The sequence below is a fragment of the Hyperoodon ampullatus genome, assembly GCF_949752795.1.
Source record: "Hyperoodon ampullatus genome assembly, chromosome: 10".
Classification (NCBI taxonomy): Eukaryota; Metazoa; Chordata; class Mammalia; order Artiodactyla; family Ziphiidae; genus Hyperoodon; species Hyperoodon ampullatus.
This window is the reverse complement of record NC_136923.1, coordinates 15,937,361-15,952,096: the sequence shown is the minus strand read 5'-3', so window position 1 is coordinate 15,952,096 and position 14,736 is coordinate 15,937,361. Positions and strand designations below refer to the sequence as shown.

The window sequence follows — 14,736 nt, the reverse complement described above, 5'->3', positions numbered from 1 at the left end:
CTCTTTTGTTCTTATTCATATGGGTTTATAGTGGTAGAAATTAAATTCTTTCAGGGTTCATCACTATTCTTGGTTGACTCTTCGGGCAGGGAGAATATGCCAGTAACCTTTTTTCCTATTTCTCACAAATGCTATAACTTACCTCTTGAGTGTGCCGGCAACTGCATGGATTGTCTTCAATATAATAGAAAAGCTCTCACGTGCTTTTTGGAAAATGCAATGTCATGAGGCAATATAGAAGAAGAAAGTGAACGTCAATATGTGTTGTCTTTTGGGACTTGAGGATGCCTGATGCCTTGTCAGAAGAGTTTCACCTCAAGTGGTTTCTTCTTACTCACTGTGGGTTTGGGGTGGGAATCCTGGCTGATCTGGTTGCCTTTCAGGTGAAGGTGATACATTGTAAAACTTGTAGAGTACCTGAAAAATTTTCTCCTTAGAAGTTTTAAACTGCCGTAACAAATATAATTATAATGAGGACATTGTCCTTTTTATTATGTGTCAGGCACTATGTTTTGCCCTTTACATACAGTAGCTCATTTTTTTTTTAACATCTTTATTGGAGTATATTTGCTTTACGTTGTTGTGTTAGTTTCTGCTGTATAACAAAGTGAATCAGCTATACGTATACTTACATCCCAATGTCCCCTCCCTCTTGCGTCTGCCTCCCACCCTCCCTATCCCACCCCTCTAGGCATTGACATATGTACATTAGCTCATTTTATCCTCACTGTTTCTCATGACAGTTATTCCCATTTGCAGGTTAGGCAAATGTAGGCCAGAGAGTTGAATTCACCTCTCTACACTTAGTATGAAGTGGAGGCTGGAATTCGATCCTATTTGTCTCCAGAACCCTAAACTCTCTCTAAATTTAACTTCTTTGGCATATTTCAACCAAATGAACTGTTTTGTTCAGTTAAAGGCAGGTGAACAAAGGATGGCATTACCCCTGAATCTAAAGAAGTGAGTTATAGTAGATGTTTCAGAAAATGGCTATTAATAATGAAAATATTGATACCATTAAGTAAAATGGGAAGGCTTTCACAGGGAAAGGTTGAAGGGTTCAGATTCTACAGATTCTGTAAGGTGGAAACTGAGAATAGTTAAAATGACATTGTGAATTTCATTCAGAAAAGAAAAGAAAGGTGTTCCCTCCCCAGAAGAAGTGCAGACAGTGAGTCCCTCAGTGGAAAGACCATATCCATGGGCCAGTGCACACTCAGTCACACCCTGTGAAAGCTTCAGTAGGATTAAAGGCAAATTCCCTCTGCTGACTGTTGGGCTCAAATTTTCTCTCTTTTCTCTCTGTTTTGTAAATTCACGAGTTTAAGCTAGGTACGATTCTTTTGCAAACGAAGTATAAGAATTAAAGTTGGCTGGGCAAAGACCTGAACAAAAGCTTGAGATGATGACATGGTGTATATTTATGTATAAAAATGGATTAAGCAATATATTTTCCTTCAAAAATTTATTGTTCTAGTGCTGTTAGTAAATGCTTATTAAATTAAAAAAAAGAAAGAAAAAAATTAGCAAGAATATCGCTGGACGTTCTTGCAATGGTATAGATGTGTCCTTAGATGAATTATGTCTCATAGTCATATGATACTTACAGATAATCATTTTATCCCGTTCTTTCAAAGAATAGGTATTAGAGGATCAGACTGGTTTCCAAGGCCTAACCAAAAAAAAAAACAAAGATTTTACAGCAAGTGAGATGCTTGTACTATTAAAGCATGGACTCACGAAAAACTCCTGATTTGGAGCAACTGAGGTCCAGAGCAGCCTGTAATTTGGCAAATTGCCATTTTGACAGATGGCGTGCAAAGCAAGCAGTTAGGAGGCGTGGGTTATGCATCCTGTTGGGTGGTGTGCTCAGGAAGCCAACAGCTAACATACTCTCACAACTGCCTGTCTGAGCATCATTACTGTTTCCTACGGAAGTGTGTCATGTACTGTAAGCCTGGTAAAATAAAAGGTAGTGTTCCAGATCTGTAACGCTGGTAAGTACTTGAGCCTCGAGGGAAGGGGAAGAGACTAGATGTGTGTAAAAGACCTTCATCTTTACCTCTAATATTTTTTGCATAATAACTGGATGAGTTTAACCACCGCCTAACAATACAATTTAAGATAATTGACACAAACAATATGAATTGTTCAATTATTAACTAGTAACTAAGTTGCCTACAAGCCTATATTCCAAGAATACACGGTTAGAAAGGAAAAAAATAAAAGAGTTGGAAAAGCACAAATAAAATAGAACACATTGATCAAAAGAACAAGTTTAGTCAGGCAAATTCAAGTTCTAATGTGTCATTTATTACCCCAGTGACTTGAAACAAATTAACTTCTTGAACTTTAGAATCCTCACTGGTAAAATGATGATAATAATGATCATATTTAGAACATACTCAGTAACTTTCAGGTATTAATGATAAAAAGAAATATAGTGGGAAGGAAAAAAAATCATCAATAAAAGCAACAGAAGTGTCTTCCACTCAGTCATATAGCCCGAGTGAAGAGGAGAAAAGAAAAAAAAAAAAAAAAAAAACTCCATCAGTTAAAATCAGGCATCAGTGTTTTCCACATCATTTTTAAATCCAAAAGTCTAGAGGGTCCCACTTCTCCCAATTGTCTGGTTTTCATGAGATGGAATTTTTCTGTTTTAAATGCAGCTGGCTTGATTTCTCCTTCTTGTTTTCTACCCAAATAAGGTGGAAAAATGTTACTGTGTTGGTGTGTGACAAGTTATCAGTTTGGTTTTTGTTTTGTTCTTTTATCACTTGTTTGTTTTGATTGGGTGATCTAATCTTTCTAAGCAAGGGAGATTTGGTTCATTCCTCTATTGGTGTATTCCCCCATCAGGGTGGAAAGCTACCTGGGTGGCCAGGTCTGTGTTGCAGAGCCCACCTTGCCCTATAATGAGCTATTCCTTGTTCCAGACAGCACGTTGGGCCCATACATCTGAGTCTTATTGTCCAATGTCAGCTTCATAAGGACTAAAGGGGGTACCACAGTTTCCCGCTACTCGCTGTTGGGCCTTACTTTATCATGTTTTTCAAACTCTTCTAGGGAAGAAGGCCGTTATTTCTGGCCCTTTCAAACCACCCACAGGGAGATAGCACACTTGAAAAATACCTTGTAATATTTCTACAGGTCCAGTAATCTGTCATTCATCTAACCATATCTATTCAGCACTTACATGGAGTTAGCCCTCTCCGTGGAGGAAATAGAGGATTTCTGAGGAAGCAACTTAGTGAAGGAGCTTGCAATGAAAGAGACTTGATCCAACCCTGATGTTCACCATGGATGGTGGTGGGCAGGTCTGTGCACTGGGAAGCCTGATGTTTTTCAGTGGAACTCTGAGTGCAGACCTAAAAGCACCACAGTGAGGGATGTGTCCTGTGGATTTCTTTACTTTTTATTTTTCACTTAAAATAAATGTTTATCATTTATGTATTGTTTCACAGACCAACTCCACAGATTGATTGGAACAAAATGGGAGGTGATTTACCAAAGGGAAGAGAAACAAAAGAAAATTATGGCAAAACTTTGAAGATAGAGAATGTCTCCTACCGGGACAAAGGAAACTATCGCTGCACAGCCAACAATTTCTTGGGATCAGCCATTCATGATTTTCATGTTATAGTAGAAGGTACGTTTCCCACATTGATTTATTTTTCTTCTATTAAAAAAAAAAAGGAATCCATATGTAGTCGACCTCTAATGCATATATGTTAAAACAGGTTAGCTGTTTCAACTTTTAATTCTAGAGAGAGCAATGGAATATATTACACTTCAATTAATCAGGTTTGTCATTTACCCCACAAAACCACATAGAAGGGACAAATAACAAGAAAAGATCTCTGGTTAGGGACTGAACACAGATGACTTCCATTATTTATTTGAATAGTCACTAAACCTAATCTCGTATATCATCATATTATGAGAAGAAAAATTTATTTTAATATACATGTGACACTGCATAATATGAAATCTTAAGTAAGCCTTACCATGGGAGAAAGTATGATGATGGGCCTTGGACTTTCCCAGTCCTGTCATTAATGTCCTGTGTCCTTGACCAATTTACTTCACCTTTCTGAACCTCCATTTCTTCACCAATGAATTGAGGGAGTCAGACAAATGATTGTCTTAGTTCTTTCTTATTTTGGGGTCCATATCTTGGGTTCAGATGATGTTTAATATGTTGCTAATGGGGAAAGAAACATAGACAGTATGGTGTGTTATTTCTCTGTCAAAAGGTCCAGAAAAACACGTTATATTCAAGTCATCTTTCTGTAAACAAGCCTTTTGAGCAATAGAAGTTGGGCTCTTGTTCGTTGTACTCATAGAAATAAGTAGGTGATGATGTCACCATTTAAAAAGAAGGTAAGCCACAATATGTAGATAGCAGGGTTCTGCCTGCTGGGCAGATATAAAGGTTACCTAGTCATCCTATGAATTTGATTGAAGCAGATTATTTTCTGTGGTTCTGATCACATTGAGGTTTCTGTGTATGGTGTGGTTGACTGTATTGATCAAATTAATGGGGTGATTACTGCATTTGTACTTATTTAGTGCTGTGTGGGCTTAACTATTGAAAGGAATGGTCTCCTTCAGGTTTCCATTTAGTGAACTGGTGCTCTAAGGCTTCCATTTTTATTCCAATAAAGTTCACCTCTTAAAGCTTCATTTTGCACAAGGAATGCCTAAGTAAAGGCCCACTGTTTTAATTAGTGGAAAAAAAAATACTCAGACACAAATTATATTCACAAGTAAATGTTAAGATAACTGTTGTAATCATGCTGCTGTTTGGAAGAGCAGCGTATTTCCAAGACCTCCCTCACAATGTGTGTGATTGGTTAAGTTAGAAGGAATGAAGAACCAAAGATGAGAAGATCGTTTCCCTTCAACACAAGCAAAACCTGTATAGGAGAAAGCCTAGTATTGTGGATAAATAGCAACATTTGCCAACAGTGACATATTTGTCTGACATTAAATTGTTCACTAAGAGATTCAGAGAGGAAGAGTTTGAGATTTATTTTTTTCTCTTAATTTTAGTCATCGTTTGATGCCTCTACATAATATGGCTATACCATGCAACAGGGGTGTGTTTCTGTAACCCCCTGACCAGCACCCCGCCTCCGCCAGCACATACCCAGGAACCAGACAGGTCTCATTGTTAGCTGCTCATACTCCGAATTGCTGACTATTACAAATCCTTCCAGATGGCTGGAACATTGCTGCGGTAGCTGAATATTTTAACAATCTGGCCATGGTTTTCTTGACTGTAAGACTGAAGCTTTCAAAAGAACTGCAAAGGTTGCAAAAGGAAAAAATAAATCAAGGATGTAAAATTAATTACACAATTTAAAATGTTGACTATAGGACTCCAAAGGAATATAGGTTTCCCGAACAAATTGTCCTCACTATTCATAAAACAGCTATTAGCACTATTGAGATGTGAATAATGTTTTTGTGAGAAACATTTAATCCTTTATCCTTAATGAGAGACTACGAAATGTGCCCTCAGTTGTATGTTTTAGGAGTTTTTCTTCACCCATGCGAGTGAAAAGCAAACTGAGCTCAAGAAGTCTTTTTTCTGTTAAGTGTGAAAGCAGTAAATATATCCTTCATTAATCATATGGACGGCTGAGTTCACTTTCATTCAATTTTCTTCTGCCTTCCTGCACCCTCTTCGTTCCCTTTCTTTGTCTCTTGCTTGGAAACTCAAATTAAATAACAAGGATTAGCCATATAGGAAAAGAGCAGTGTTACCGTGAACTTTGAAAATCTAGCCCATTCCGAAAACACTCATTGTGCTTAAGTAAAAGCATGTATTTTACTGTATTCTCTATATCTGTGATACTTTTTCTTTATTACTAAACACAATCAAACTCTGTAATTTAGGCTACAACATTCTAAATAGGAAAACAAACCGCACTTTCAAATCCTATGATATGTATAAGCAACAACAGCCGGGATGTCTTGATGAGGCACATCTGTCCTTTCTAGGAATCCATGGTCTAAATATAATGTTACACATTCAATGAAAAGAGATCTATTAAAATGGCATCTAAAACTTTCTAAATCCAGAAATCAAAGTATGACCACAGTCACATTTCCACTGATTATATAAAGTCACGGTACAAAAGTTTACAGCACAAACATTATTATCATGTAAGGCTTTTGAAACTTAGTAAGTATAATAGAAAAGTATTTATACATAATTATATACCCATAATTTTGCTGCATTTTAAAAAGATGTCATGAACTCAAATGCAATTCAGTCACTGATCTATTTAAGAATGGCTCATTTTCAAATTTATTTCCAAAATGTTGCAACGAAATTCAAGTTTGCTGAACCTAATAATTTTTGATTTGTTCGGATATAGATATTTTATAGAAATCTGTTATAAGAAAATAACCTGTGTTGTATGTTTCATAGGTACCAAATTTCCTGTTTTATTTTGCTTTCTGTCTAGTGAAAAACATCTCTAATTAGCTTGCTTATCACATTCTAAATGTTCAGACATTTGCATCTCAGTTTTGAGCAGTGTGAGAGAAATTTATCATCTTATTTTTAAATTTACAATTATGACTAAATGAGTTAAGTTTCAACATAAGTTGTTTTCATCAGTTACCATAGATTTTAGGATAATAGATAAAATACTGGGATTCAATGATGTTGTTTTCTCTCAGAGTTTTCCATTTTAATCATTCTTCTCTCTTGAGCCCTTTTTTCATCCTTTCGAATAGATCTTACCTGTCAGGAATAGAGTTGCATGTTCCAACCTCTGGAAAAATCTGTTCTCTGTCCCTGCATGCCCTTAGCCTCACTTCAGCCACCAGACATTTCCTGTCCTGTACCAGTGTCCTCAGGCTCACCATGCGTCCTATTGTCAACAGAGTAGCAACGAGGTAAATATGTTCAATCAAGGTATGAAATTATGAGATTGTGAATGACCAGCAGTCAGTGATTCCCTCCTGTCCAAGGCCCCTTCCTTTTTCTCTATGCCTTTTTCACTGGAGTCTTTGCGGATCAGTCATTTCAGTTCAACTGAAAACTACCCCACGTGCATCTGTTCTCATTGTGCCAGTGTCGGGGAGAAAGAAATTTTCCTCTTTCCTTCTATTTTGTTGTGGCTCATCTAAGAATTAAATTGACATGAGACAGATTAACAGGAGAAAATAAAACAAAAGTGTAATAATATGTATACATGGGAGAGAGCCAGAAAAACTGAGTAACTCACCCAAATGGCCAAAGCCTCATCTTCAATACCATCTTCAGCTAAAGACAAAAGAGGATGTTTGGGACTTCAGAGGGGGGACAGGACCGCATCTCCAAGCAAGACTGGAGATGGAAGAGCAAATGTTTGGTACGCAGATGTTTGCTGGGCCAGACAGAGACAGTGGGACACAGAGTGGACTCTAATCTCTAGGCCCTGCAGAGCTTCCCCTACCACAACTAGCCCATGTTCTTGGCAGATATTTCTGTAGTAGCTCTCTTCCAGAAACAAGTCTTCTATCTAAACTATTTTAGGCGGTTAGTGGGGAGGTCAGAGTTTCTTCCTGAGTCTTTTGGGCCTTGATTGTTTTCAGCTCAAAATAATCTGCATGCCAAAGAAATATTTTGGGGTGGCAGATTTTGTTCCCCTATACAAAGCAGAGGAGTCATCAGAAAGAGAACAATTCTGCCGTGGCTCTTCAGAGATCACTAATCTGGTGATCTAGTCTAGGTGCTCTCATTATGGATCCCAATTGTGAGATTCTCAGTCTGGGCTGGAATTGAGAGCAGTGTCATGACAGGCCCAAGAAGAAAATGCTCTGAACAAGACAGGCTTGAAGTCCCTTTCACATTGCATGGCCAATTCTACCTTTGCTCAGGAACAGCTTCATTCTTCAGGAGAAACAGGGATGAGAAGCATAAAAACAAATTTCCAAACATTTATAAACAAAGCTTATGAGAAGGGGTTCAGGTACAGTTTAACGATGATTTCTAGTGGATATGCAAAACCTCGAGTCAGTTGATAGCTGTTGTGGAAGCGTGGATTTCGAAGCACAGAGTGAAAGTTGGTAAAGCTATTTAGCCTTGGTTCCTATCTGTGATCCAAATTAGTGAAATAGTAATGAGTTAGAAATAACACCACGTTTATGTCGGCGTCTCGGTGCTGATCACCCAGTAGGTCTGCAGGTCCATGGAATGGCAAGAACAGAAAGCGGGGCTTCTTTTCCTGGTGACCCTGGGCAAGTTAGATGATTCTCCAAAGCTCAGTACTCCATGTGTAAGGTGAAATGGTTGGATAAGATGGTCATTTAAGGGTTTCCCTGGCGGCGCAGTGGTTGAGAGTCCGCCTGCTGATGCAGGGGACACGGGTTCGTGCCCCGGTCCAGGAGGATCCCACATGCCGCGGAGCGGCTGGGCCCGTGAGCCGTGGCCGCTGAGCCTGTGCGTCCAGAGCCTGTGCTCCGCAACGGGAGAGGCCACAACAGTGAGAGGCCCGTGTACCGCAAAAAAAAAAAAAAAAAAAAAAGATGGTCATTTAAGCACCCTTTACCTAAGATCTAACAGTAGTAGATCTAAATACAGATACCGAAGGATTAATGAAATTTGTAGGATGAGAATAGAAATGGAAATCTTGATTTTATTATTCATAAAGATTTAGGGAAAGGTCATAATTACATGGTATCCTTTATTATTTTTATTGAAATATAATTGACATATTACATCATTTGTTTCAGGTATACAACATAATGATTTGATATTTGTGTGTATTGCAAAATGATCAGCACAATAAGTGTCGTTTTCATCCATTACCACATAGTTTTAATTTTTTTCTTGTGATGAGAATTTTTAAGATCTAATCTCTTAGCAACTTTCAAATAAACAGTACAGTATTATTTATCCATTATAGTCACCATGCTATATATTATATCCCCATGATCTCCTGTATTTTTACATGTTCTGAAAGCAATAGTCTTAGTTTTCTACTGTGAATAAGAAAAATTTCATGTTTTTTCTCTAACTCAAATGTTTAATTTCACTGTGGTTGTATGAAAAGACCAAAAGAAAGTAACACACATAAAAAATGCAGACAAACACACAAAAGCTAAAGCCCTTCACCTCGGAGGGTCATGTGCAGTTTATAATTTGGACTACTGCATTTTAAACTAAATGACTAAATATTTACAAATTGTAGATTATGAAGACACATATATAACTTGGAATTTAACAAGTCCACACCCTGTTGAATAATTACAAAGCCATGTTTCTTGCTCGGACTTAAACTTGCCAGGGATATTTGTATATTTTTGTTTTCCCTGGTGAATTTATAGACTTTTTTTTCCCCACATAATCCCTCTTTTCCTTAAAAAATTGTTTAAATGACATTTTTCATTTTATACATATATGTATCTTAAAGACTTTCCTTTTTGACTAAAAATGGAAATCCAGAAATGTCTTGGGGAAAATAAGCAACACTTGATGGGAATTACTACCTACCGGTATTGTGCAGTTTTCTCTGAAATCAAATTATCCAAACCATCCACGCTCTAATATGAATCTTTTCTTCACTCCTGACATATTAATATACTTAAGGTGACAAAACATGACAGTAATGTTTGCACTAAAGAATGTCTCCTTCTATACTGAAACACACCACTTAGAATTATAAGATTGGAGCATTAGGGCATAGAAAGATGCAAGTATATGATTTAAATCTATCTTTTCCTCCATTGTTTTGAAGGCAAAAAGGTAAATATTGGTTTTAGGATTCCTTCTCCCACCCCCTTGCAAAAGAAAATTTCTAGGAAGTAATGTCTCCCAAATTCTTAAGATAGATAATTACATATGGACAGATAAATGCTATAGAGTCATTAATTAAGAAATACTTAAAATAACGGCTGAACATTTTAATTTCATTAAAAAATTTTCAAAATATATTTCTTGAATATCAGCCATTTTAGATGCCTTTCACTCAATAAACTTCACGTTTACCCCTCCATTTTCTGTAATGAGATAGATACTTGTGTAGCTAAATACAGTGACCGTAGGTAACTACTTTTAGTGTGTTGACTTTATTACACATGCTAAGATTCCAGATTGCAACACACACACACACACACACACACACATATAAAAGCACGTAACCACACACAAACCCTATTCCAGGCAAAAACAATGCCCGTCTTGCGTTAGAGAACATTTATGAAAAACAGCTACTGTGAAACACTTTGTTGTGTCTGCCATCTGCTGGTGCATACTAGAAATACAGCCCTTAACATTTTCGGACCTTCTGTGATCGAGAAAATGTTGATGAGCTCTTCAGTTTATTTCCAGAGCCCCCTCGCTGGACAAAGAAACCTCAGAGTGGCGTGTATAGCACTGGGAGCAGTGGTATCCTGTTGTGTGAGTCTGAAGGAGAACCTGAGCCCGCAATCAAGTGGAGAGTCAATGGTTTCCCAATTGAGAGTAAGTGAAAACCCCAACTGTGAGGCCATGCTGAAGGCAGTGGTTTGCTGGGCCACAGTGTTTAGACACCATCATTATGTCTAAAGTGGAGTTGGTAAGTGGCTGGACTGACAAGACAGATCTAACCAAGAAATCCAAAATTGCAACTTTGAAAGCAATTTGATTTATGCTTAGATTTATGGAAAAGCCATAAATAATATTTGTTGGGCTATTACGTTAATTATATAAAAATAAGGTTTAAAAAATAAGACAACTGAATGACATAAAGGATGTATCCAAGGAGGAAGGTTCCTCTGCCTGAGAAGAAACAGGTACAGGGACCTAGTGGTTGAGAGCACAGGCTGGAATTTAGGACTTCCCTTGGATCCAGGCAACAGGGACTTCTCACTGGGTTCTGCTCTTTATAAGGACCTGCTATGGCATGCCTATCTCCATGATTTGAGAAGTCCGCAGGGCCAAAGTGACATGCAAAGCCTGAACCTGGCTCACTGCAGGTTCTCGACCAAGCTTCAGTAACCCAAGACCAGAAAAATCCCCTGCGCAGTCAGCTCTGAGCCCTTCCCAGATGGGCTGGGCGTGGAAAAGAAGGGATGGACCAGGGCTGAATGCCTAATCTCCCCCCTCCACTGTGTTCCAGCATAGAGCTCCAAGAAGTCCCAAATCCTCAATTTGAACCTAGAGCCCTGGTCTCTTTTTTTTTTTTTTTAAGATTTTTTTTTGTTGTGGACCATTTTTAAAGTCTTTATTGAATTTGTTCCAGTATTGCTTTTGTTTTCTGTTTTGGTTTTTCGGCCGCGAGGCATATGGTATCTTAGCTTCCCGACCAGGGGTGTGCCTGCATCCCCTGAACTGGATGGCGAAGTCTTAACCACTTGACCACCAGGGAAGCCCCGTCCCTGGTCATTTTGAATGTCTTTGTTAAAGTAGGATAATAGAACAGATTTTATTGGTCAATTGATCAGCTTGATTTAGAGCATTTACAATATGGAGACATATGTGTGTGGATTCTATTAGTTCCTTTGCCCTAGACCCACTCGTATCAGGGTAGGCATCCTGGTGACATATAGACCTGGAGTCCCAACAAGGCTGTGCACCTAAGCTTGGGGAGATTCACTAAACAGCTCAAGATCATACAGCTGGGAATCTCCTGAAGCTTAAGTTTTCAACTGCAAAATGGAACTAATGGTAGTTGGTTGTAATTGAAAGAGACCAATGGAGTCTACCAAGTAGGATATTACTTGTCTGTAGAGCATTGTGAAAGTTTATAAACTCTGGATCCAGAGGGTCTTTGTTTGCATTCAGGCTCTACCATTTACTAGCTGTGTGATTTGGTGTATTACTGACCCCCTTAAAACCTGTTTTCTCATCAGTAAAATGGGGATGAAAATAGCACCGACCATTGGGGATTTTTATGTAGATTAAATGACACACATAGAGAATGTTTAGCGCAGTGACTGCCATGCAAACAACACTTCCAAAGTATTGTTTACTATTGTTTTCACATAGCAAATACTCAGGAAGCCTTAGTGCTCATTGTTATTTTTGAGAAACACATCTGTTTTATTTTTCTTCGTATGACAATAGGTACAGTGTCAATGACAAGCAGATACTAACTGAACATATTCAATGATGAGATTGAAAATTAAAATGATAGTTATTTTAAAATATCTATTACTCACACAAGCTTATGACTATTAATCTAGAAATTGTCAAATAACAGTATGACCATATCTACTTTCTCAGCAGATAACAACACAAAATCACTTTCAGTTCTGTCTCGTTATAGCTTTCAGAAGAAAGAATGTGCCTACTTATTTAAAATACAGATACTTTGGCAAAACAATGAACAGTTCTGAAAAAATTTTTTCTTTTCTTTTTTTGATCGATACATAACGAACATGCATTATATTAGATTCAGGTGTACAACATAATTGTTTGTCATTTGTGTATATTGCAAAATGATCACCTCGGTGAGTCTAGTTAACGTCTGTCACCTTACAGAGTTACTGAATTTTTTTGCTTGTGATGAGAACTTTTAAGATCTACTCTCTTAGCAACTTTCAAATATGCAATACAGCATTAATAACTATTACTGCCAGGCTGTACGTTATATCTCCATGACATTCGTTTTATAACTGGAAGTTTATACCTTTTTACCCGCTTCATCCATTTGGCCCATCCTCTGGCAACCACTAACTGTTCTCTGTATCTATGAGCTTGTTTTGTTTTGTTTTCTATGTTTCACATATAAGTGAGATCATACATTATTTGTCTTTTTCTGTCTGACTTATGTCACTTACAATAATGCCCTCAAGGTTGATCCAGGCTGTTCCAAATGACAGGATTTTCTCATTTTTATGGCTGAATAATACTCCATTGTGTGCATATGTGTGTGTATGATATATATATATGTATCTCACATTTTCTATTTTTTTTTGCTTTTGTGAATCTGTCTTGTTTTTATTTATTTTTTAACTTTTTATTGTATATTGGAGTATAACCGATTAACAATGTTGTGATAGTTTCAGGTGCACAGCAAAGTGACTCAGACATACATATACATGTATCCATTCTCCCCCAGACTCCCCTCCCATCCAGTCTGCCACATAACATTGAGCAGAGTTCCCTGTGCTATACAGTAGGTCCTTGTTGGTTATCCTAGATCCCATGCTCCACAACAAAGAGAAGCCACCACACTGAGAAGCCCTCACACCACAACAAATAAATAAATAAATAAATAAATTTATTTATTTTTAAATGCTGTGGGATGTGGTATTGACTGAAATACAGTCCCCCCGACCTGCTCACTGGCCATGTTGGTGCTGATCTTGCAGGTTCTGAGCAGAGTTAATGAGATAACACATGTGCTGTATCCAAGAGTTCACTGGCCCTTAATTAAAGCACCATAGGGACTTCCCTAGTGGTGCAGTGGTTAAGAATCCGCCTGCCAATGCAGGGGTCAGGGGTTCGAGCCCTTGTCCGGGAAGATCCCACATGCAACGGAGCAACTAAGTCTGTGCGCCACAACTACTGAGCCTGTGCTCTAGAGTCTGCGAACCACAACTACTGAGCCCTCGTGCTACAACTACTGAAGCCCCTGCGCCTAGAGCCTGTGCTCTGCAACAGGAGAAACCACCAAAATGAGAAGCCTGTGCAGCGCAACGAAGAGTAGCCCCCGCTCGCCACAAGTAGAGAAAGGCCGAGTGCAGCAACGACGACCCAACTCAGCCAAGATAAATCAATGAATAAATAAGTCTTAATATAAAGTACCATAAATATTAGACTTTCTCACTTCCAAAAGATATTTCCAGAATTATACATGGATAAGCAGTGGGGTAAGATTTATTGCCGAAAAGGTAGAAAACCTGGTCTGTGCTCTCAAGAAGAGTTTAGTCCTCCTGGGAAAATGAAATATATGAGCTATTTATCTGAAGTGGTTAAATAGCAAAGCAGGGCAATGGAAATGAATGGTGTAGATGGGAAAATTGCAGAAGGGCAGAGAAGTGAAACAGAGGAACAACATGTCAAGGGGGAAGATAGCAGTCAATATTGGTGGATTGGGGGGATCCAGCTGGGTTGATCATGTGGTTTATGCTGGGCAGTGTCAGGACTTCAATTACAAGAGTAAGTGAGATTCAGTTCATAGTGGGACTTGAGTGCTAAACAGAAAATGTGGAATCTTACTTGTGGGTGTGGGTATGGAGAGGCAGACAGCTAGAGATCAACACATATTTTGACAATAAATACTCATTTGAAGGACGATTGAAATTGCAGAAGGGTCTGGAAAGAAAAAATCATGGTTGATGTTAAGAAATTCTAAAGAATTGGCTTCAATGAACTCTTATTCACCCTAAACTGGTCTTAAAATATAAATACTGTGTGACACGTTTAATGAATAGTGTACAAATATTTTAGGTTCTATTTTTTATCACACTGACAGTCTTTAATGTCTTGTAGGAAATCCATTTTCTGGTGATGTCATCTCCCCCAGGGAAATCAGTTTTACCAATGTGCAACCGAATCACACCGCTGTGTACCAGTGTGAAGCCTCGAATGTCCATGGCACTATCCTTGCCAATGCCAACATCGATGTTGTAGGTAAGCATACCTGGGAGCAGGCTATTTGTCTGCTCTTTTCTACAGGAAAATGTTCACGGTCATACTCAAAAGTAGATTGAATTCTTGGCACATAAAACATGGGAAAAATCAAAGTACCTTTCACCTTACATTTGAGCATGAGGCCTCATACTAAAAGTTATACTTCCAAAAAT

General features: G+C 38.2%; 1 protein-coding gene across 3 annotated transcripts in view; it reads left to right on the top strand.

Moving 5' to 3' along the window:
- CHL1 (cell adhesion molecule L1 like) overlaps positions 1-14,736 on the top strand; it is a gene marked incomplete at both ends in the record, with an annotated part of 77,591 nt that overhangs the window by 25,532 nt on the left and 37,323 nt on the right. For all 3 annotated transcript variants that reach the window (XM_079713713.1, XM_079713714.1, XM_079713712.1), the window contains 3 exons: positions 3,465-3,649; positions 10,334-10,465; positions 14,423-14,563. In XM_079713713.1, coding sequence (XP_079569839.1) covers positions 3,465-3,649; positions 10,334-10,465; positions 14,423-14,563 — 458 coding nt within the window. The remainder of the gene's footprint in view (positions 1-3,464; positions 3,650-10,333; positions 10,466-14,422; positions 14,564-14,736) is intronic.